This window comes from Cherax quadricarinatus, chromosome 78 (genome assembly GCF_038502225.1).
Source record: "Cherax quadricarinatus isolate ZL_2023a chromosome 78, ASM3850222v1, whole genome shotgun sequence".
Classification (NCBI taxonomy): domain Eukaryota; kingdom Metazoa; phylum Arthropoda; class Malacostraca; order Decapoda; family Parastacidae; genus Cherax; species Cherax quadricarinatus.
In genome coordinates this window covers 19,056,731-19,081,730 of record NC_091369.1, presented here as the reverse complement: position 1 = coordinate 19,081,730, position 25,000 = coordinate 19,056,731, and the positions used below count along the sequence as shown (strand labels likewise).

At 42.9% G+C, this 25,000-nt stretch overlaps 2 protein-coding genes across 2 annotated transcripts in view; both read left to right on the top strand.

The window, feature by feature from the left end:
- LOC128701484 (methyltransferase-like protein 25B) overlaps positions 1-25,000 on the top strand; it is a gene marked incomplete at its 5' end in the record, with an annotated part of 360,140 nt that overhangs the window by 238,655 nt on the left and 96,485 nt on the right.
- LOC128701481 (sialin) overlaps positions 1-25,000 on the top strand; it is a 185,207-nt gene that overhangs the window by 134,665 nt on the left and 25,542 nt on the right. The window contains exons 10-11 of the mRNA XM_053795175.2: positions 7,178-7,310; positions 8,552-8,707. Coding sequence (XP_053651150.2) covers positions 7,178-7,310; positions 8,552-8,707 — 289 coding nt within the window. The remainder of the gene's footprint in view (positions 1-7,177; positions 7,311-8,551; positions 8,708-25,000) is intronic.

Sequence of the window (25,000 nt, the reverse complement as noted above, 5' to 3'; positions counted from 1 at the left end):
TCAGTACCTTTTTCACCCCCTCCCCCTCATGTTATATACCGGACAACCACATGCTTTCTGACAGCTGCCCTCATTCAAGACTCTGGTTGAAGACCTGTGCCACTGTCACATAGCGGTACTACTCTCAGCACCCAAGAGGGTATGTTGCCTAGTCCCAGTGTTTATGTTACATCAAACTATTGTAGTAGTTTCATTGCCTCTTTTGTTGTCTTTATGTTTTCCAACATTTGTTAATCTATTCTTCTACTGTGCTTTTAGGTAGCTCTTCGTTTTCTTCAGTGAAGATCTCTTTGAATCTTCTGGCGAGCTTATCGCATAATTCTCTGTTATCCCCCGTCATCACCTGGTCCTTTGTAGTTCATATCTTTCTCGTAATAACACGACAGCTGGAACCCATGGCAGGGGTCTTAAAATTCCTTAATGGCTGGCTCTAATAGGATTCATCCAACCACCACTAACCACAAATGTACTTTACAGTGGAATCCAAAACCAGCATGGCTTTGGCGTGCTCTAGTTCTGGTCTTTCCAGTGTAACAGTCGAAAAATATTGCAATGTAATATTTTTCGGCTGATTTCGTAACAATGCCAACTAATTACTAACGTTCCTAATTAAATAAGTAGTTCATTACATGCCTAGCTAATAATGTCTTCCATTGTTTGCTTAAACAATGGATTCAGTAGTTGGACTTATTATGTGCCTCTAATACTAACACTTGTTACAAGATGGTTATTAAGTATAAACGTGAAGACAAAGAATGGTAATTTGACTCCAATATCATTACTGGTAAGCAGGTTAAATACAAAATAATGAAACAATTTTCCTATATTCCTGGTAGATCACCTTACCTGCTCAGGAGAAGAGTAGAGGTGAAGTAATTTCCTTAACTTCAACCCACACCAGGTAAAGTTAATACTGCCAGAAGTAGAAACTAAAAGGAACTGAGACCCGAAGAAATCTGGAGTTATACAGTGGCCCGCTAGATGGCAGTGCGGGTGGGGACACAGTTCCTCGGAGTCTGAACTACCATAAGCGAATTTTCGCAATTTTTCCCTCACATTACCCTTTCCAAAACTTATTGTCGGAGGAAACAAGTTAACTTCCATAGGAAAAAGAACTCTTTACAAGTACATCGGCTCAACCAATCTGACAGGTGGTTGTCCGAGCCAGCTTTATATACAACCTGAAATTTATTAGAACATAAGAACATAAGAAGGAATACTGCAACAGGCCTACTGGCCTATGCAAGGCAGGTCAAATTCTCCCATTGGCTTAAGCTCGCTGACCTAGTGACCTTAAGCTCACTGACCATCTGACCTCACTGACCTAGTGAGGTCAGACACGTCACTTATGGGAGGAGCAGTGCATCCGACCTAGTAGCACAAGCTAGTCAGGTCCAACTCACACCCACTCATGTATTTATCCAACCTATTTTTGAAACTACACAACGTCTTCTTTGCTTTTCAGATAGATCACTGTTGATGTTGACGTTTGTGTTACTCGTTGGAGAATCACCAGTTAAAATATCAAGAAGTTCCTTCGACTCTGTGTAAGATTCGTTATCTGTAACACAGACTTTACATTCATAAGAATCAAGACTGTTAATTAAACTGAAAGATATAGTAACTTCATCAAAGAAGTTTAAACAAACAATAACTTCTCTACGATGGTACAACTTCAAAATGTTGACATGATACATCTTTTCTGACCCTTGACATCCAAGACATAATCTAACTTAATACAGACCTTTACTACTTTATACGGTCCGCGTCAGGAAATTAACGATTTGTTAGATTTGTGGTAAAGGAACCAAAATTTCAGAAATATTAAATTTACGTTTAGAGCTCCTTAGGTCAAAATAGGTCTTTTATGTTTCCATAGATATATATATTCAGGTTCTTGACAACCAACTCAGTGGTTTCTTCTAAACTTTCTCTAAAATCTCAAAAAAAAAAAAAATTGAGAGGTGTTTTGAACATCAAGTTTAATAACTTTGGACCACAGTTCATTCAATATAAATAGAGGCCCAGGAGCTTGTCTTCATAGAGTAATTCAAAGGGAAATATCCAAACGAATCACTTGGGATTCCACGCAGAGCACAGAGAGCGCATGGCACATACCTGTGCCAGTCAGCTAGGGAAAGATAGTTTCTTTAATATTGACTTTAAGATGGCATGTTGTCTTTCCACTCTTCCATGACAATTTCGATGGTAAAGTGTCGTGTAAAGATGTTGAACACCTGGAAGATGATGAAGTTGGTCCATTAGTTAAGAAGTTAAATTTTATTCTTTGATCTGGATATTCCTATTCTTTTTCTCTGGATATTCCTACTCGGGAAAAAATATATAGTCATGCTTCTGAAACTTCTGGTGACGTAATGGATTTCAAGGGCACCGCCTCTGGGAAATTAGACGCTTAGTCATTCACAGTCAAGATATATTCATGACCTCTTGATGAGCGAGGAGAGACAGGACCAACTTTATCCACTACAACTAGCAATTGGGACTGAAAAGACCGGCATTTTGTGACAAGATCTACAATACTTATGTTACAAAAAACGCGATTTCTAATAAGCATAGAGATCTCCAGTGAATACTAGAAAGGACTGCCCTTCTAGCATTCAGCCTGTTACTGGGTTTTCGTAACAAGTAGTCAGTATCCTTGTCCAATTATCCATTAGAATTCAATAATAATTATTAGTGCTTCAAGATTGCAACTGGTAGGTAACTAACTAAAGAAATTAAAATTTAATAAATTTATTAACAATCAAGATGTCTAGGAGTATATTATCAAATTAAATTAATTTAATGAACATAATCAAAATAATCACTTCTCTTGTGTACAGTAGTATTGTGCTGAAGGCACATATCACATCTTTATATCTTAAGTACCGTCTGGTACATAAACATTTAATGAGATATCACAAATATGTACAAGCAAGTTTGTGTGTATGTGTGTAAGAGATCTAAGTAGTTCGCTATGTCTCAAGACTCGACTAGACTTAAACCAGTGACTGACAAAGTCCTTACATCAACTAACTTCTTGGCCACCTCACAATCAGAATAGCTTGCTTGAACAATAAAACGACTGCTAAGCCCAATAGCAATATAACAAGCAACTGTGACACAGAATCAGGATCAAGGAGATAATATAAAGACACTAAGTAGGGACCATCTGCAGATCCTCCACAAAAGTCACAAAACTCCCATACTACTGAATCTAAGTTCAGCATAAGAAAATCCCCGACTGTGACAGTACACAGATAACAGTACAAATTAGGTCAGAAGCTACAGCTCAGGACCTGAGTTGCTCAGAGTGTCTATGCGACATACAACCTCAGTACAACGTCGAAAATCACTAAGTCTAGACAATGTTCTGTGAACAGAGTTCCACAGAACTAACAACAAGAAAGCGACAGAGACGATCTTCCAACAAGGATCAATAAGGGAGAGTTAGGCACGTCTTGTCAGGAATACGTCCAACCACCAAGAGAGTCTAGCCCAGACTGACTACTTCAGGCGAGGTGTGAACACCCCCCTCAATCACGTGATTGCTCCATGGACAGTTGCTGCCCAACAACACCGAGAAGCCGGCAGAATAACGAGCCACGAGCGATAATTAGAGTAGTTAGACAATCAAGACTTGAACTATGAGCACATTATAAAAATATATGAATGTTACATCCTACCTAGCAATATAACTAAGTCAAATAATAATATAAAGCAATATATTTACGATTTAGCTATTATCGCAAATATAAGCAATATAAAATTATATGAAAAGGTAATATACATTATATACATTATGACCCATTCAGGGGTTGCAACATTATAGATGTCAGAAGACATCCTAGACCAGAAGTATAAGTCCTTGATATTCTCATAGGACTTCCTATGTGAAACATGGCCAGAGACTGCCAGGTCATGAGAAATATTAAAAATAGTCTCCTGGCAATCCTTAGGAATTACTAACAGACTTCTACCCACATCATTTGAATTTTCTGCAAACATTATATTCTCGAACAGAAGGTTTTCTTTATATACAAATTTAAAAGAAAATTTCCTTCCTTAGAAGTCCAAGTGTTTTAAAGACCCTCTAAACCTATGTGAGACAGCTCAATAGGCGCTTATTTGGAAAGAACCAACAGATGGATAGGTTTTACCTTAGACTGTGCTCCATTAAGGACGTTAATTGGATCTTCTTGAATAGATTCAGTAACTCGTGCTTCTTCGTGTCTGTGCCATCCGGATTTAAGGAATGAATTGCGAAGGGTTTTCCAGCGCCTTTGTTAACATCAACACTCTGATTCAAGTTATCAGTCCGACTCACTTCTGGTACTGTAGTGGAAGAAACCAAAGAGTTAGGACGGTGAGGGTCCAAATTTCTCTTAGAAGTGCTTGAAAATTCCTAACAATCTCCTTCAGAAAGTAAAGTAGCACCTTCAATGTTCCCCGTCATAACACATCACGAAGTTATTGGGGCAACCATTGCATCTACCCAACCTGTCAACCACTTGCGTCTTACGAAACATTTGATGGTAGGAAAGGAATCATTTTGTCCTAAGTAATCAGTTAATTTAGTAGTTTTACAGTGACGGATCTAAATTACGGAAAAATCTTACTAGAGACAATACAGGAGCATCCAGTATCTCTAAGAATTGTTGAAACATTCATTCCGTTAACACAGCCTTCAGTAAAAGGTGCGTTAATATTAACTACGGTGAAACATTTTCCGATATTCTGCCCTTTCATTTTGGAACATTCTTGATGTCTATGTCCAAATTCATTACAGTTGAAACATTTTATCGTGAAGGCAGTGCAATTGTTAGGGACAGAGGTGTTGGGCCCCTCTGCTTATGGACTACAAATTTATATCTGCTACGCTCCTTAGGGTAGTTATTATGCGCAAAAGAATATATATCTGCAGCTTGAGTAATTTCTGAAGCTGTTTGAACATTGCGGGATTTTTTTATCAATATTCTTAGATCAGAGGTTACAGAAGAGAGAAACTGATATCTTACCATAAGGTCTCTTATCGAGTCGAAGTCTCGAAGTCTCGAAGTCGAAGTCTCCATGAATCAAAAAATCTGAAAGCATTTCTTAAGAACTGGATGTAATTTTGATTTGGAGTTACCTTAGTATGACGGAACTCCGACCTGTAATGATGGGTGATTTCTTGGAAGATATAAGTATAACTCCCTTTAGAAAACTATAATTAGTTATTACATCAGAAGGTAAATTAGAATAAACATTTAAAGCTGAACCAGACAAAAGTATGGCAAATCTAGTAGCCCAAGAATCTAACGGCCACTCACATAGAGTGGCAGTGTTCTCGAATCTTGTGATATATGCAGATTTGTCATCCTGTTACGTGAAAGGTGGTATTTTAGGCATTCTAGGGTAGGGTACTCTATTACCCCTTTCCTGTTTAGAGTATTCTAACTTCTTGGTTTCTAACTCTAATTTCAGCTGTTCCAGATCTCTCTGCTTAGCTTCTTCTTCAATTTCTTTAAGTTTGAATGCTACCTCTCTTGTCTGAACGCTATCTTCCCTACCTACCCTTTCCTGTTTCCTTTTCACCTCCCGAGTTATTCTTTCTTGCTCTTGTTTCCCTACGCGAGCTACTCTTTCCTGCTTTTTTTTCCTCTATAGTTTTCTCAGAAGTAATATAGCTGTCCAGCTAATGTCCAGTAAATCCCATCTCTTTTCCAGCTCTTAACCACAAATCCAAAGAATTCATGTCGAGAAAATAAATATAAAAATAAAATATTGCCAGTCTGTGCTAAGACAAACTAATGGTTGAAACATCATGTTCAAAACAGGAACACAGTGTCATGCACTTAATAATTCTTCACACAGGAGATGAACAAAATTTTCCTTCTTGGAAGAACACAGTTGTGGGTTCAACAACCTTCGCAAAGTTTAAATACACATGGTTCACACAATGGTAGACACCTAAAGCGAACCCTGGAACTAACAACAGTAAGTCTAACAAGACTACCAGTAACGACTTGACACCAATTCCATATTATTATAATCAAAAAGAAGCGCTAAGCCACAAGGGCTATACAGCGACCAATTCCATAGGAAATGACGATAATCAACTCGCCCTTTACTTTTACAGCCAACTGAACCTTCAGGAAGATGATGAATCGAGAGTCGATCCTGGCAAGGTCGCCATTGTCAGGGAAGCTCCTCCCCCCTGATCACAATTATGGAAAAAGAAATGATGAATAACTTCGGGGAAAAAATAAAAGTGGAAAAATTAAAAAGTATTAAATTAAATATCATAAAAAAGGCTGCCGTTGGTCCAATGGATCTTGAGACATGAGACCTTTCTTAGTCCAGGATGTCTCCTTAAAATGTAATGAAGATAGTATGTTAGTTATCCTGAGTAGGCGGTAATAGTCTGATTTTTCATAGATGACGAAGCTCCTGTCAATATTGGTTCACAGTATCTCACTCCAGATATCAAAGAAGAGACGAGGAGTCTCTATGGCCCACTAAGTTCCATCGTCTGGGATCTAGACATCAACGTCTACTGTGAATGACCATTCCAGCAGCAAAACTGATAATGAAAAACACTGGTTACAAGATGGTTATTAGGTATAACAATGAAGAAAGACATAGGGTGTAACTGTACTCCAATGTTATTACTGTTAACCAAATTAAATACAAAAAATTAAACAATATTCCTGGTAGATCACCTTACCTGATCAGGAGAATTATTATTATTATTATTATTATTATTATTATTATTATTATTAGTATTATTATTATTATAAAAAAGAAGCGCTAAGCCACAATGGCTATACAGCTGATTAGGAGAAGAATAGAGGTGAAGCGATTTCCCCAAACTTCCAGCCAGACTAGGAAAAGTTAATACTACCAGGAGTAGAAACTAAACAGCTCAGACCCCGACGAATTTTGGAGTTTCGCAGCGGCCCGCTAGATGGCAGTGCGAGCAGTGACACATTGTAACAGTCTCTCCAAGTCTGAACTATTATAAGCCCAATTTACTGACTTTTCCCTCACGGTGCTCAGTACATATGAAGATTCATTTGATACCTGACATCCAATTTTACAGCATTAGCAGTTCCAACTCGAGTGCATCCCTATTATACTGGAAAAAATTGTGTAATTGGTGAAATATGTATTAATATTTGATTCATACTTGCAGAACGGTGTATTGTCTGCTCTGCCGTTCCTGTGTCGCTACCTGGGTGCCATTATCTCTGCCACAGTGGCAGACATGGTGATGGCGCGGGGACTACTCTCTGTCCTCTCTGTACGCAGAGTCTTCAGCACTATTGGTCAGTTGAATTTAGAGGCGAAAATCTGTTATGCTACCTCATCTGATTGCAAAGTCCATCTCTGTCTAAGGAATGGGACCCATAACTGTAGGCTAGCACCCAGATACCTACTTATAGTACATAAACATGGTCAAAGTATCGACTCGTCCTGGTATCAAACTGGGGTCCTTCAGTTGTGATTGTCTTGATTAGAGGTATTTTACTGCAAGTGACTACTAATTAATCGAATCATCAATCAGATCATTAATTAAATCCAATCCAAGTACCCGCCATTCCATGCTCAGATATCATAGAATTTACCTTAACAGATAGAACAGTAATTACCGGGGTATCGATGGTATCTCGGCGCTTCTATACCAGGGAAGATACCAGGCTAATGGTGTTGCTAACATTACTGATACCTGACAATACCCGTTTTCAGTACTTAATAATGAGAACCTACCTTGTGGAGTCTCCTGGGATAACTAGTTACAACTCCTAGAATTACTAAGAAATACTGATTATGAAACACAAAAATACACCTGGAATATTAACGTGAGGCGAGATACGTCTCTCTCCTCCCTTGACATTTGTGTGACTGACTCCACAAGGTCAGTCACACAACTATGGTCTATAAGTATGTCTGGATCTCAAGCATGCCATAGTTATAGGCTTATAGCTAAATTGTACATACTAAGCTATTCAACCTGTATCCCTAGTGTAGTCCATGCTTTTATACTCTAGACAGGATATTAGCTCATAATGCCCTTAGAACCTAATCAGCCTTACAATTGAGGTTGTCAAGACGAACTGTTGCAACGTGACCACGCTGCAACACTCCCCCCTTACTGATCCTCTCTCCTTAATCGCTGTCTCACACACTAAAGTCCGTTTCACTCATGGAAATTCACTTGATTTTCCACAGTAGTCGATGAATGTGACCAAGTTTTAAATTAGATATCAATATTTTATTAAAAATTCATTTTTCAGTTATGTCTTTAATGTAAGGTTATTTTCTATTTTTCTAAGATTATTTACTGAACAATTTTTTAAACCTCAGATATCTTCTGTGTTTTCACGAAATTATCAATGAGTCGTTTGTCACTGTCAGACCTTCGTTATTCTCAGGCTGGTACCCCAGAAACCTGTCATAGTTTATCATAACAAAACAGTGGTGCTTCCCTCACAACAACTGGGTGGTACATCTCTCTACTCTTTAAATATATGCATTAATATTGCAAGAAACATCATGTATGTTGCAGCAATGATGGGACCAGCAGTGAACTTACTGGCAGTGGCTCACTCTGGGTGTGACCCGTCCACTGCCATAGCTCTGCTCTGTGTGGGTTTCTTCCTTAATGGCTTCATCACTACTGGCTTGTTTGCTAACCGTGTAGACATTACAACCAACTTCTGTGGTAAGCAAAATAGACAGTAATAGGTTATTATCTTTTTATAAATATTATTTTTGTTATTAGGCTGTATCCCTCTTGGTCGGATACCTTATTGAGTCTGTATTGCTATTTTTCGTAATTCTGTTTTCAGATGATAACTAAAAATCGCCTTGAACAGTTACACTCACACGTGAAGTACCTACGACTTGGCATGATAAAACATATAAATGTTGTGTTGCAGGTATAACGCCCTCGGTGGCTGCTTTAGTAACTACATTACACAAATAACCAGCATAAATAATGGTCCAAGTCGGACGACGTTTCGTTCCAACTTGGACCACTAACTAGTCACATACAAGAAGAAGGGAGTCATTATATATTGGAGAGGAGGACAGGGAAGGGAGCAGTAGAACGAAATGAGGAAGTGTAATTATAGAAGTGGTAGTAGTAATATAAGTAGTGCAACAGGAGAATAGTGGTAGTGACACAAGAGTCAGAAAGTGGAGTGTTAGTAATAGTAGAAGCAGTAGTAGTAGAAGCAGTAATAGTAGAAGCAGTAGTAGTAGAAGCAGCAGTAGTAGTAATAGAAGCAGCAGTAGTGGTAGTCTAAAAACAAAAGAAGAAAAGGATACTGCAGGAGAGTAAAGACCCACGAGGGTAGGACAGGTATAAGACTCATAGGTCAGAACCCACCAAGGTAGGAGAAAGGAAAGACAAAGAAAATATAATAAAGTAGAAGAGGTAAGATGAGGAGGAGATAAAGATCTGGTCAAGTCACAAGTGTTCTGAAGTTTTGAGAATTTGACTATGTAATGAGAATGGAAGACATACAGAGACAAATCGAGAACCAAGATTCATTTTAAAACAGTTGTGTATAAGGGATGTTTCAACAAAATGATGTCTGTGAAGGTTAGAAGATGGTTGGCAGTTTTAACAGAGGACCAGTCAATAGGGTGACTGGGATCTCTAACATGACAGAAAAGAGTATTATTAGCGTCGGCAAGTCTAACGCCTCTTTTGTACTCTTTAAGTATGTCAGAAAGAGAGAGGCCAGTTTCTCTAAGGTATTGGAGAGGACAAGAGGAGAATCCAGAAGCATCAATAGCAGGAGAGGTATGAACTAGATTACTACGAAGGTTATTTAGGTGAAAAGTTAGTTTGGTGTCTAAGGAATGGAATGAGTTGTTAATTAAGATTTAGGAGACAGGAAATATACGGAAGGCAAAAAACAAGAGATTTCACATATAAGTTACACATCTACAGCACAGCTGCTACACATGGCTTCTTTCGAGATGAAGAGAACAAGAGGATGTTCAAGTATACAACTGAGTACTCAGATGAGGAAATGAGGAGTGCAGCTCAGACGAAGAAGCTGCGAGACCACTCCCTGGACTCTGACCAGGGCATACCTGGACTCTGACCAGTGCATACCTGGATGGATCAAGGTATGCCCATCTGAGCCACAGAAATACTGGAATGGGAAGGCTGGCAGTAGTACGATCCCTGAAGTACAAGAAAAGACAGTGTTTACTTGCCTCAGATCGAGCAAGTCAAACCATTCACAGGCAACAAATTCAGGATGTTCAATAAAGGATACACCGACACCCTGTTTGCTACAATAATGCACCTCGAGAGGAAATACACTCCCAAAAACATAGTCTTATTAGGTATTGCAGAAGATGAATGCCTTCGAATCATGACTTGTTCTCACAGAGCTAAAATCCATAGAGCGAGTTACAAAAGGCATACTAATGCGCTACACACTAGACATGCCTCTCTATGCAGTCCACAGTAAACAAAATATTCTGAAAGCTGAGAGGCTGCGATCCAAGAAGGACGGCTACATACCTATGAGGAAGATCTTGATCCAACATATAGGACCTCTTCTAGCTCAACCAGGTCTTAGCTGCTGGGAAAAATACCAGGTTAGTATTTACAACCAAGAAGCTTTGACGTGCTTCAGGTGCCAGAAGTACAATCACCTCATCTCCAGATGTAAATTTAAGAAAAAGTGCAACATCTGAAGCCGGTTTCACCCAACCAAGGACTGCCTGGGTAAACGTAAGAGGGGTGAGGCTACGGAACCTCGGAGTCAGAACTACGACAAGAGGCATCAAGGCTTGAACCTGCACTGCCCGTAGAGGTTCCTCCGCGTCAGGGAAGCGTGGAAAACGCCAGTTGTTGAGTTTCCAACAGTTTCATCACTGAGCAGAAGCTTCCAGCAGAGGAGGCTACGGTATCACGGAACCCAGGGCCACTTCCTTGGCCACACCGACTGAGGTAACTGAAGAAGCAAAAACGAAGAGGTCATGCCTTTGCTCAGCCGGTTCCCTATACTTCTCAGATTCCCACCCCACAGCATCAGCCAAGAGGCCCCATGTTGCAGGAACAGAGTACCACCAACACGTTTACCCTAACACTACAAGAGCCATCAGTGAAACGCTCTGTAGCTCAAGGGAACAGAACAAGCCATACCGTATTACCTCTAAGACATCAGATGATGTCGACAATCAGTCCATCACCAAAGTCATACGCGACCTGATAAACTCGGTAGAAAACAGAAATATTCAGAATTGTTACGAAAATCTTGAATACACATATGCATGGTGGACAAAACAGAGTCCATGCTTTTATTTGCAAGTGTAACAAACCACCCAATACATGGTTCAGAGACAGTAATTGGTCTGAAGGTCACGGCTACACTGCAGTGTATAATTTGTTTTTGCAGTGGAAAGCACAGGGACTGCAGTAAGACCCTAATCATGGCCAGAGAACAGCTTCTGAATTAGATCGGCATCTACTCCACAGGTAATGGCGCAGTAGCTATCAACCTCAGAATACCAGAAACACAATGGAGATCCTCGCACGAGTCATCTCAGGATTAAAGTGTGTCGTGACGCCGTTCCTGAAGAATTAATCAATAAATCAATCAACTTGGCGCTTCTGTGACTAGTTAGTAGTCGACATAAGCTTTATTCTCTTACGTGCGAGTTATTTGTGTATTGTTCCAGTCACGGTATTGTGCCTTTTTATTCTTTAGAACAACATTCTTGTTTAGGAAACTTAGCTTATTCACAGTACATTTATCATAATTATATCTTCAATTGTGTTACATTTTGTACACACACACATACACACACACACACAAGGTATTAGTAGAAGAGCCAGAAACGAGTATGCGCAGATAAGGAGGGAGGCCCAGAGACAGTATGAAAACGACATAGCATCGAAAGTCAAATCTGACCCGAAACTGCTGTATAGCCACATTAGGAAGAAGACAACAGTCAAGGACCAGGTGATAAGGCTGAGGAAAGAAGGTGGGGAACTCACAAGAAACGATCAAGAGGTATGTGAGGAGCTCAACACGAGATTTAAGGAAGTATTTACAGTAGAGACAGGAAGGACTCTGGGGGGACAGACCAGATGGGGACACCAACAAGGAATACACCAACAAGTGTTGGACGACATACATACAGATGAGGAGGAGGTGAAGAAACTGCTAAGGGACATCGATACCTCAAAGGCAATGGGACCGGACAACATCTCTCCATGGGTCCTTAGAGAGGGAGCAGATATGTTGTGCGTACCACTTACCACAATCTTCAACACATCCCTGGAAACTGGGCAACTACCTGAGGTATGGAAGACAGCAAATGTAGTTCCCATTTTCAAAAAAGGAGACAGAAAAGAGGCACTAAACTATAGACCTGTGTCATTGACGTGTATAGTATGCAAAATTATGGAGAAGATTATCAGGAGGAGAGTGGTGGAGCACCTGGAACGGAACAGGAGTATAAATGCCAACCAGCACGGATTCACGGAAGGCAAATCCTGTGTCACAAACCTTCTGGAGTTTTATGATAAAATAACAGAAGTAAGACAAGAGAGAGAGGGGTGGGTTGATTGCATCTTCTTGGACTGCAAGAAGGCCTTTGACACAGTTCCTCACAAGAGATTAGTGCAGAAGCTAGAGCATCAGGCGCATATAACAGGAAGGGCACTGCAATGGATCAGAGAATACCTGACAGGGAGGCAACAACGAGTCATGGTACGTAATGATGTATCACAGTGGGCACCTGTGACGAGCGGGGTCCCACAGGGGTCGGTCCTAGGACCAGTGCTATTTTTGGTATATGTGAACGACATGACGGAAGGGTTAGACTCAGAAGTGTCCCTGTTTGCAGATGATGTGAAGTTAATGAGGAGAATTAAATCTGATGAGGACCAGGCAGGACTTCAAAGAGACCTGGACAGACTGGACACCTGGTCCAGCAAATGGCTTCTCGAATTTAATCCTGCCAAATGCAAAGTCATGAAGATAGGGGAAGGACACAGAAGACCACAGACAGAGTATAGGCTAGGTGGCCAAAGACTGCAAACCTCACTCAAGGAGAAAGATCTTGGGGTGAGTATAACACCGAGCATGTCTCCGGAAGCACACATCAATCAGATAACTGCTGCAGCATATGGGCGCCTGGCAAACCTGAGAACAGCATTCCGACACCTTAGTAAGGAATCATTCAAGACACTGTACACCGTGTATGTCAGGCCCATACTGGAGTATGCAGCACCTGTTTGGAACCCGCACTTGATAAAGCACGTCAAGAAACTAGAGAAAGTACAAAGGTTTGCAACAAGGTTAGTTCCAGAGCTAAGGGGAATGTCCTATGAAGAAAGATTAAGGGAAATCGGCCTGACGACACTGGAGGACAGGAGGGTCAGGGGAGACATGATAACGACATATAAAATACTGCGTGGAATAGACAAGGTGGACAAGGACAGGATGTTCCAGGGAGGGGACACAGAAACAAGAGGCCACAATTGGAAGTTGAAGACACAAATGAGTCAGAGAGATAGTAGGAAGTATTTCTTCAGTCATAGAGTTGTAAGGCAGTGGAATAGCCTAGAAAATGACGTAGTGGAGGCAGGAACCATACACAGTTTTAAGACGAGGTTTGATAAAGCTCATGGAGCGGGGAGAGAGAGGGTCTAGTAGCAACCGGTGAAGAGGCGGGGCCAGGAGCTAGGACTCGACCCCTGCAACCACAAATAGGTGAGTACAAATAGGTGAGTACACACACACACACACACACACACACACACACACACACACACACACACACACACACACACACACACACACACACACACACACACACGGACATGGCACTGGAAGCAGGTACACCCCTATTAAACGAAAAGATTTTCCTTTTAGTTCTCTTTCCTGCTGTACTTCATGCAAGAATCTCCTTATGCCTATGTAGTCCCCTGTTTTGAAGTTTGGTTCTCCCGTCATTCTCGTGTTGCTGCATTCTCCACTGTTAACTCTACAAGGTATTCAAAACTCAGGACATCGTGATCACCAGCGCAAAGGGGTTTTTCGTGTGTGATATCCTGCATGTCTAAACTGTTCAAGGCGAATACGAAATCCAGCCTTGCTGCCACATCCTTAACTCTCTCTCTCTCTCTGGTTGTATCCCTAAAATGTTGGTGCATGAAGGTTTCTAATACTGGTCTCCCATGTGGCTCATCACATCTGTCAGACACTGCAACATTATGGGATCTTGGTACAAAGACTTCAACGCTTGCCCAACCTTTGGAAGACGACCTACTTACACTAGTGGCAGGTCCCACTGTGATTCCGCCTCCTCCTGCTTCAGCTCATCTGATTGCAGTATATAATCCACCTCTCTGACCCTATGCTGCATTTCCTACAAGAGTGATGGACTGAACACATCGATTCCAGGTTGAGGGACTGATTTCCTCGAACTTCTCCTTCTTACCCATTTCTACTTTGTATTGGACTGATGAAGCCACTGTGTGGCGAAACGTTTCTTCAGTAAAGATTCCCATGTGTTGGATAAGTGTCTCAATTCTTCAACTTGTCGGTTTTTTAAACCATTCATCACACACACAAACATGATTGAAATCTTCCATAATGGGTAATTTTGTCCTACCCATACGAGCCCTTCTGGCTACTTCAGCTAGTGTATCCACTATTGCTCTGTTACATTAATCTTACTCTTATCGTGGCCTCCTGCTGTTCAGTGGTGGGTTACACATCATTGCTATCATCATCTTTGGACCTCCAGTCTGAAGTGCTCCTACAGTGAATTCAACTGCTTCCCCTCTGTCCATTCCTCCCATATCCACAAAAATCCTCTAGTTTTTGATGAGCAGTGCCACTCCTCCTCCTCCTCCTTTGTTCTGTCTATCTTTCCTCAGGATCTGATATCCAGTTGGAAGGATTGCATCTGTCATCATCCCTTTAAATTTTGTCTGTGTTAGTGTTATGATGTCAGGGGATGTGTCAATGATTCGTTCTTGCAACTCCTCACTCTTATATGTTATCCATCTGCATTTGTGTGTCATACCTTCAGTTTCCTTTCCAGTACTGTATTTTGGGAGGTGGATGAGGATGGTGCAGGCTGGAGATGTCAGAGGCAGAGCAGATTATTGTGGGAGGCTGCTGTGATTGTGAAATTAGTGCTTGGGAGGGGGAAGCAGTGGAATTTTATTTGTTTCTGGTTATTGTGTTTGGTTGGTATGGGGTGACAGGGATTGAAGGGATTCTGTAAGCATTTGTTTGGTATTCCCCAGGAGGCTGAGTTTTACTGTTTGTCGTTGCCTGTCCTATCTCTCTTTCCATCCACTGGTTTCTTCTTACTCTCACTCTCAGCTGTTCCCTTTCTTTTTGGGTTCTGTCTCGATCGAGAAACATTCATTGATATTCTTGGGAGTTCTTTAACAGTGGCTTCTGTTGTAGTATCCTGTTCCATACCACTTCTGTCTTGAATGCCAATTTGATTGGTCGATTTTGTCCCACGAATACTCCCTAAGTCTGTGAAAATTTGCTACCTGAGACATATCTTTCTTTCATCATAGGTCTTCCCTTCAGCCTCCTGAAGGCCGTGAAAAAATATTTACCTCTCCCTTTCTTCTTCCCATTTCTTTTCCTTTCATATCTCTGGGTCTGATTTAAACATCTCCTTTGTTGCTTTCCTTATCATCTCCAAGACACTCTGATGGCCTGATATTACTTCTGCAAGGGACTTCTTAGCTCCATCCCCTCTTTTCAGTCCCCTCACTGTCAGCTGATGCTGCCATTTCAATCATCTTATGCCAATTCGACCTCATAGTAATAATAATAATAATAATAATAATAATAATAATAATAATAATAATAATAATAATAATAATAATAATAATAATAATAATAATAATATCTTTATTTACTACAAGTACATGTACATGGTATACAGGCCTAACTGACATCAGTGACTTACTACTATAAAGAAAACCCCTTATGCTGAGCATTTCGGGCAAATTAAGACAGTTTTGTCCCATGATGCAACCCACACCAGTCGACTAATACCCAGGTACCCATTAAATTGATGAGTGAACAGGGACAGGGACAACAGGTGTCTTAGGAAAACATGTTCTTAGTGTTTTCCAGCTGTAGTGGAGGAGATTTGAACCCCACACCTCAGTGTGTGAGTTGAGTGCAGTAGTGATCCAGCTATGGGACACCTTTGTACATCTTTACACCATGCTTCAGCACATCCAGTTCTTCCTCCATTCTGTGTATTTTTACCTCAGCAGCTACAGCTAGTGATCCCCACTTCTTGCTCTCTGAAGATAGCTTCTCTAACATATTCTTGCAAAGCTCATTTAACCTTTTTTTCCCTTTTTGATCCATTTTCCTATTGAGCCTTTCTACCCATTCTTCCTTTTTGGACAAGCCATCCTCGGTTCTCTTGCCATTGTGTCCTCCCTTTTAAGATCACATTTTCTCTTATCCTGTTAGGATGCTCTAGTTCTTGCAGCTTTGTGTAAAATTGTGTACTCACCTATTTGTACTCACCTATTTGTGGTTGCAGGGGTCGAGTCTTAGCTCCTGGCCCCGCCTCTTCACCGGTTGCTACTGTGTGTGTGTGTGTGTGTGTGTGTGTGTGTGTGTGTGTGTGTGTGTGTGTGTGTGTGTGTGTGTGTGTGTGTGTGTGTGTGTGTATGCGTGTACTCACCTAATTGTACTCACCTAATTGTGCTTGCAGGGGTCGAGACTCAGCTTCTGGCAGTGCCTCTTCACTGAGTGCAACTAGGTCCTCTCTCTTTCCCTGCTCCATGAGCATTATCATACCTCATCTTAAAGCTATGCATGGTTCCTGCCTCCACTACCTCACTTGCTAGGCTATTCCACTTCCTGACGACTCTATGACTGAAGAAATACTTCCTAACATCCCTTGAACTAATCTGGGTCTTCAACTTCCAACTGTGACCCGTTTCTGTGTCCCCTCTCTGGAACATCCTGCTTCTGTCCACCTTGTCTATTCCACACGGTATTATGTATGTCGTTATCATGTCTCCCCTAACCCTCCTGTCCTCCAGTGTCGTCAGGCCGATTTCCCTTAATCTTTCTTCATAGGACATTTCCCTTAGCTCTGGAGCTAACCTTGTTGCAAACCTCACTTTCCTCTAATTTCTTGACATGCTTGATCAAGTGTGGGTTCCAAAGAGGTGCTGCATACTCCAGTATGGGCCTGACGTACACGGTGTACAGTGCCTTGAACGATTCCTTACTAAGGTATTGGAATGCTGTTCTCGGGTTTCCACTCGCCCATATGCTGCAGCAGTTATCTGGTTGATGTGTGCCTCCGAAGACGTGGTCGATGTTATATTCACTTCAAGATCTTTCTCCTTGAGTGAGGTTTGCAGTCTTTGGCCACCTAGCCTATACTCCGTCTGCGGTCTTCTTTGTCCTTCTCTGATCTTCATGACTTTGCATTTGGCGGGGTTAAATTCGAGAAGCCAGTTGGTGGACCAAGTGTCCAGCCTCTCCACCATGTCATTCACATATACCAAAAATAACACTGGTCCTAGGACCGAACCCTGTGGGACCCTGCTCGTCACAGGTGCCCACTGTGATACCTCATCACGTACCATGACTCGTTGTTGCCTCCCTGTCAGGTATTCTCTGATCCATTGCAGTGCCCTTCTTGTTATATGCGCCTGATGCTCTAGCTTCTGCACTAATCTCTTGCGAGGAACTGTGTCGAAGGCCTTCTTGCAGTCCAAGAAGATGCAATCAACCCACCCCTCTCTCTTGTGTCTTACTTCTGTTACTTTATCATAAAACTCCAGAAGGTTTGTGACACAGGATTTGCTTTCCATACATCTGTGCTGGTTGGCATTCATACTCTTGTTCCATTCCAGGTGCTCCACCCCTCTCCTCCTGATAATCTTCTCCATGACTTTGCATACTATAGACGTCAGTGACACGGGTCTATAGTTTACTGCCCCCTTTCTGTCTTCTTTTTTAAAAATGGGAACTACATTTGCCGTCTTCCATACCTCAGGTAGTTGCCCAGTTTCAAGGGATGTGCTGAAGATTGTGGTTAGTGGCACACACAGCATTTCTGCTCCCTCTCTAAGGACCCACGGGGAGATGTTGTCCGGTCCCATTGCCTTCAAGGTATGGCTAGCGCGACGGGCTGGAGTTTTGAGACTCTATGACCGCGGGTTCAATCCCGGCCGGGGGTATGGCCTTCAAGGTATCAATGTCCCTTAGCAGCTTCTTCACCTCCTCCTCAGTTGTATGTATGCCATCCAACACTTGTTGGTATATTCCTTGCTGGAATATACCAACAGGCCTTCCTGTCTCCACTGTGAATACTTCCTTAAATCTCTTGTTGACCTCCTCACATACCTCATGATCGTTACTTGTGAGTTTCCCACCCTCTTTCCTCAGCCTGATCACCTAGTCTTTGACTGTTGTCTTCCTCCTAATGTGGCTATACAACAATTTTGGGTCAGACTTGACTTTCGATGCTATGTCGTTTTCGAACTGTCGCTGGGCCTCCCTTCTTTCCTGTGCATACTCGTTTCTGGCTCTTTGACTAATCTCTTTATTTTCCTGGGTCCTTTGCCTCCTGTACCTTTTCCATTCTCTGGTGCACTTAGTTTTTGCCTTCCTACACCTTTGGGTAAACCAAGGACTCGCTTTGGTCTTCACATTACTTCTATTGCCCTTGGGAACAAACCTTTCCTCTGCCTCCTTGCATTTTGTTGTTACATATTCCATCACCTTGTTTACTGACATTCCTACCAGTTCTCTATCCCACTGAACCTCCTGCAGGAAGTTCCTCATACCTGTCTAGTCCCCCCTTTCATAGTCCGGCTTTTCCCATTCAATTCCTGTTACCCTCTCCACTTGTAACTCTACTATATATTCAAAACTCAGAACCACATGATCACTAGCTCCAAGAGGCCTCTCCTAAGTGGTGTCCTCAATGTCTGAACTGCTCAGGGTGAACACAAGGTCCAGTCTTGCTGATTCATCCTCCCCTCTTTCTCTGGTAGTATCCCTGACATGTTGATGCATGAGGTTTTCCAGTACCACATCCATCATCTTGGCTGTCCATGTTTTGGGACCCCCATGTCCCTGTGGTTGAAATCGCCCATAACCAGTAACTTTGCACTGCTCGAGTGAGCTCTTCTTGCCACCTCAGACAGTGTGTCCACCATCGCTCTGTTGTTTCCTTCATACACTTCTCTCGGCCTCCTGCAGTTCTGTGGTGGGTTATACATCGCTCCAATGACTACTTTATGTTCCCCAGACTGAATTGTACCTACTATGTAGTCCCTTTCTCCAATCTCGTCCATGCCTTCCATTTTCTCAAATTTCCAACTGTTTTTTATGAGCAGTGCAACCCTCCTCCCACTCTTCTCCTATCTTTCCTCAGGATCTGATATCCCGGTGGGAAGATTGCGTCTGTTATTGTCTCAGTGAGTTTCGTTTCTGTGACTGCTATGATGTCTGGGGATTTCTTATTGATTCTTTCATGCCACTCCTCATATTTATTCGTTATTCCATCTGCGATCAGGTATCAAACCTTCAGCTTCTTTTCTATCACTGCGGTCCTGTGAGAATATGTGTGTGTGTGTGTGTGTACTCACCTAGTTGAGGTTGCAGGGGTCGAGTCCAAGCTCCTGGTCCCCGTGTGTGTGTGTGTGTGTGTGTGTGTGGTTGCAGGGGTCGAGTCCTAGCTCCCTGGTGTGTGTGTGTGTGTGTGTGTGTGTGTGTGTGTGTGTGTGTGTGTGTGTGCATGTGTGTGTATGTGTGTGTGTGTATGTGTGTGTGTGTGTGTGTGTGTGTGTGTGTGTGTGTGTACTCATCTAATTGTGGATGCAGGGGTTGAGTTATAGCTCTTGGCCCCACCTCTTCACTGGTCGCTACTGAGTCACTCACTGCTTGTGAGCATTATCATGCCTCTTTGTAAAGCTATGTATGGATCCTGTCCCACCACCTCACTTTCCAGGCTATTCCACTGCCTGACAACTCTGTGACTGAAAAAAAATATTTCCTAACATCTCTGTGACTCATCTGAGTCTTCAGCTTCCAATTGGGACCCCTTGTCGCTGTGTCCCATCTCTGGAACATCTTATCTCTGTCCACCATGTCGATATCTCTCAGTATTTTATATGTTGTTATAATGTCCCTTCTGTCCCTCCTATCCTCCAGTGTCGTAAGGTAAATTTCCCTTAATCTCTCCTCGTAGGACATCCCCCTTAGCTCCGGGACCAGTCTTGTTGCAAACCTTAGCAGTTCTCCAATTTCTTAACGTGCTTGATCAGGTGTGGGTTCCAAATGGATACTGCATACTCCAATGTGAGCCTGACGTACACCATGTACATTCATGGACGATTCCTAACTAAGGTATCAGAACGCTATTCTTAGGTTTGCCAGGAGCCCATACGCTGCAGCACTTATCTGGTTGATGTGCGCCTCAGGAGACGTGCTTGGTATTATACTAACCCCAAGATCCTTTTCCTTGAATGAGGTTTGTAGATTTTGGCCCTCATAGCCTGTACTCTGTCTACGGTCTTCTTTGACCTCCCCCGGTCTTCGTGACATTGCATCAGGTGGGGTTAAATTCCTGGAGCAATTTGCTGGACAAGCAAATCCTCATGTGATTTAATTCTCTTCATTAACTTCACATCATCTGGAAACAGGGGCATTTCTGAGTCTATCCCTACCGGCATGCCATTCACATATACTGTACCCCGCTCGTCACAGGCGCCCACTCTGACACCTCGTCGCATACTATGACTTGATGTTGCCTCCCTGTCAGGTATTCTCTGATCCATTGCAGTGCCTTTCCTGTTATGTGTGCCTGATCCTCTAATTATCGTACTAATCTCTTGTGTGGAACTGTGTCGAAAGCCTTCTTGCAGTCCAGGAAAATGCAATCAACCCACCCTTCTCTCTCTTGTCTTACTTCTGTTATCCTGTCATAATACTCTAGTAAATTTGTGACACGGGATTTCCCTTCTCTGAAACTGTGCTGGTTGTTCCGATCTAGGTTCTCCACCACTCTGCTCCTGACAATCTCCTCCATGACTTTGTATACTATACATGTCATTGACACTGTTTGGTAATTTAATGCCTCTTGTGTGTCACCTTTCTTAGTAACTGGGACTACATTTTCCGTCTTATACACCTCAGGTAGTTGCCCAGTTTCAATGGATGTGTTGAAGATTGTTGTTATGGGTATACAGAATGCCTCTGCTCCCTCTCTCAGGACCCATAGAGACATATCCGGCCCCATCGCTTTTGAGGTATCTAACTCACTTAGGAGCCTCTTCGCCTCCTCCACTTGATGGTGTACTCCAACTCTCCGTCTTTCTGGAGTCCTTTCTGTCTCCTCTGTAAATACTGGAGTTTTGAGACTCTATGACCGCGGGTTCAATCCCGGCCGGGGGTATGGTTTATTTGCAATCGTGTCATTACGATTTCTTGAGTCGAGTCCTCACATACTTCTTGGGCGTTTCTTGTGACCTCCCCTCCTTCCTTCCTCATCCTGATTATCTGGTCCTTGACTATTGTTTTTCTCCTGACTTGACTGTACAACAGCTTCGGGTCGGACTTAGCTTTCGTTGCTGTCATTTTCGTATCGCCGTTGGGCCTGCCTCCTTACCTGTGCATATTCATTTCTTGCTCTTCAACTGCTGTCCTTATTCTCCTGGGTCCTTTGCCTTCTATACTTCTTCCATTTTCTAGCACACTTGGTTTTGGCCTCTCTATATCTTTGGGTGAACCAAGGGCTCGTCCTGGCCTTCTAGTTATTTCTGTTACCCTTGGGTACAAACCTCTCCTCAGCTTCCTTGCATATTGTTGTCACATTCCATCATCTCATTTACTGATCTCATTTACTGACCCTCATGTCTGTGTAGTCCCCTCTCATGTAGTTTGGCTTCGTTCATCCTGCCCTTCCTGCTTCCCTCTCCACTTGTAACTCTATTATGTATTCAAAGCTCAGAACCACGTGATCACTAGCCCTGAGTGGTCTTTCATATGTGATATCCTCAATATGTGCTCTACTCAAGGTGAATATTAGGTCTAGTCTTGCTGGTTCGTCCTCTCCTCTCTCTCTGGTAGTGTCCCTTACTTGTTGGTACATGAGGTTTTCCATTACCACCTCCATCATCTTAGCCCTTCACGTTTCTGGGCCCCCATGTGGCTCCAGGTTTTCCCACTCAATTTCTTTGTGATTGAAGTCACCCACAATCAGTAGCTTTGACCTACCCACATGGGCCCTTCTGGTCACTTCAGCCAGTGTCAAAGATCGCTGTTACTCTCATCATATTCTTGCCTTTGCCTCCTGTTATTCTGTGGTGGGTTGTATATCACTTCAATTACCACCATGGAACCCCTGGACTGAAGTGTTCCTATTATGTAGTCTTTTCCTTCTTCCTCTGTCTCCTCTCTCCAGCTCCTCAAAATCCCATTTTTTTCTAATGAGCAGTGCCACTCCTCCACCCTTTCTGTTTCCTCTGTCTTTCCAGAGGTTCTGCTATTCATTTGGAAAAATGTCTTCTGTTATTATTCCCATGAGCTTAGTTTCTGTGAGAGCTAAAATTTCTGGTGATGACAGTTTGCTTCTCTCATACCTCTCCTCCCACTTATTCGTTATTCCAACAGTGTTAACGTACCATACCTTCAGTTTCCTCTCCAACACTGTGTTCTGGGGGGTTTGTGTAGTTTGGGGAAGTACAGAACCTGGCAGGGTGCATACTAAGTACTTATCTATACTCACCTGTTTGTACTCACCTATTTGCGGTTGCAGGGGTCGATTCATAGCTCCTGGCCCTGCCTCTTTGCTGATTGCTACTAGGTCCTCTCTCTCCCTGCTCCATGAGCTTTATCAAACCTCGTCTTAAAACTATGTATGGTTCCCGCCTCCACTACGTCACTTTCTAGGCTATTCCACTGCCTGACAACTCTAAGACTGAAGAAATACTTTCTATCATCCCTTTGACTTAACTGAGTCTTCAACTTCCAACTGTGACCCATTGTTTCTGTGTCCCATCTCTAGAACATCCTGTCTTTGTCCACCTTTTCTATTCTGCACAGTTTATATGTCGTTATCATGTCTCCCTTGAACCTCCTGTCCCTCAGTGTCGTCAGGCTAGTTTCCCTTAACCTTTCTTCGTAGGACAATCCCCTTAGCTGTGGGACTAGTCTTGTTACAAAAATTTGCACTTTCTGTAATTTCTTGACGTGTTTGACCAGCTGTGGATTCCAAACTGGTGCTGCATACTCCAATATGGGCCTGACGTATATGGTGCACAGAGTCTTGAACGATTCCTTACTAAGGTATTGGAACGTTATCCTTAGGTTTGCAAGACTCGCGTACGCTGCAGCAGTTACCTGACCGATGTGCACCTCAGGAGATGTGCTCCCTGTTATACTCACCCTAAGATCTTTTTCCTTGAGTGAGATTTGCAGTCTTTGGCCACCTAGACTATACTCTGCCGTCTTCTTTGCCCTTCCCCGATCTTCATGACTTTGCATTTGGCAGGGCTGTGTGTGTGTGTGTGTGTGTGTGTGTGTGTGTGTGTGTGTGTGTGTGTGTGTGTGTGGGTGGGTGTGTGTGTGTGTGTGTGTGTGTGTGTGTGTGTGTGTGTGTGTGCGTGTGTGTGAGTGTGTGTGTGTGTGTGTGTGTGTGTGTGTGTGTGTGTGTGGGTGTGTGTGTGTCTGTGTGTGTGTGTGTGCGTGTGTGTACTCACCTAGTTGTACTCACCTAGTTGAGGTTGCAGGGGTCGAGTCCAAGCTTCTGGCCCCGCCTCTTCACTGGTCGCTACTAGGTCACTCTCCCTGAACCTTGAGCTTTATCATACCTCTGCTTAAAGCTATGTATGGATCCTGCCTCCACTACATCGCTTCCCAAACTATTCCACTTCCTAACTACTCTGTGGCTGAAGAAATACTTCCTAACATCCCTGTGATTCATCTGTGTCTTCAACTTCCAACTGTGTCCCCGTGTTGCTGTGTCCAGTCTCTGGAACATCCTGTCTTTGTCCACCTTGTCAATTCCTCTCAGTATTTTGTATGTCGTTACATGTCCCCCCTATCTCTCCTGTCCTCCAGTGTCGTCAGGTTGATTTCCCTTAACCTCTCCTCGTAGGACATACATCTTAGCCCTGGGACTAGTCTTGTTGCAAACCTATACACTTTCTCTAGCTTCTTTACGTGCTGGGCTAGGTGTGGGTTCCAAACTGGTGCCGCATACTCCAATATGGGCCTAACGTACACGGTGTACAGGGTCCTGAACAATTCCTTATTAAGATGTCGGAATGCTGTTCTGAGGTTTGCTAAGCACCCATATGCTGCAGCAGTTATTTGGTTGATGTGCGCTTCAGGAGATGTGCCTGGTGTTATACTCACCCCAAGATCTTTTTTCTTGAGTGAGGTTTGTAGTCTCTGGCCCCTAGACTGTACTCTGTCTGCGGTCTTCTTTGCCCTTCCCCAATCTTCATGACTTTGCACTTGGTGGGATTGAACTCCAGGAGCCAATTGCTGGACCAGGTCTGCAGCCTCTCCAGATCCCTTTGTAGTTCTGCCTGGTCTTCGATCGAGTGAATTCTTCTCATCAACTTCACGTCATCTGCAAACAGGGACACCTCAGAGTCTATTCCTTCCGTCATGTCGTTCACAAATACCAGAAACAGCACTGGTCCTAGGACTGACCCCTGCGGGACCCCGCTGGTCACAGGTGCCCACTCTGACACCTCGCCACGTACCATGACTCGCTGCTGTCTTCCTGACAAGTATTCCCTGATCCATTGTAGTGCCTTCCCTGTTATCCCTGCTTGGTCCTCCAGTTTTTGCACGAATCTCTTGTGTGGAACTGTGTCAAACGCCTTCTTACAGTCCAAGAAAATGCAATCCACCCACCCCTCTCTCTCTTGTCTTACTGCTGTCACCATGTCATAGAACTCCAGTAGGTTTGTGACACAGGATTTCCCGTCCCTGAA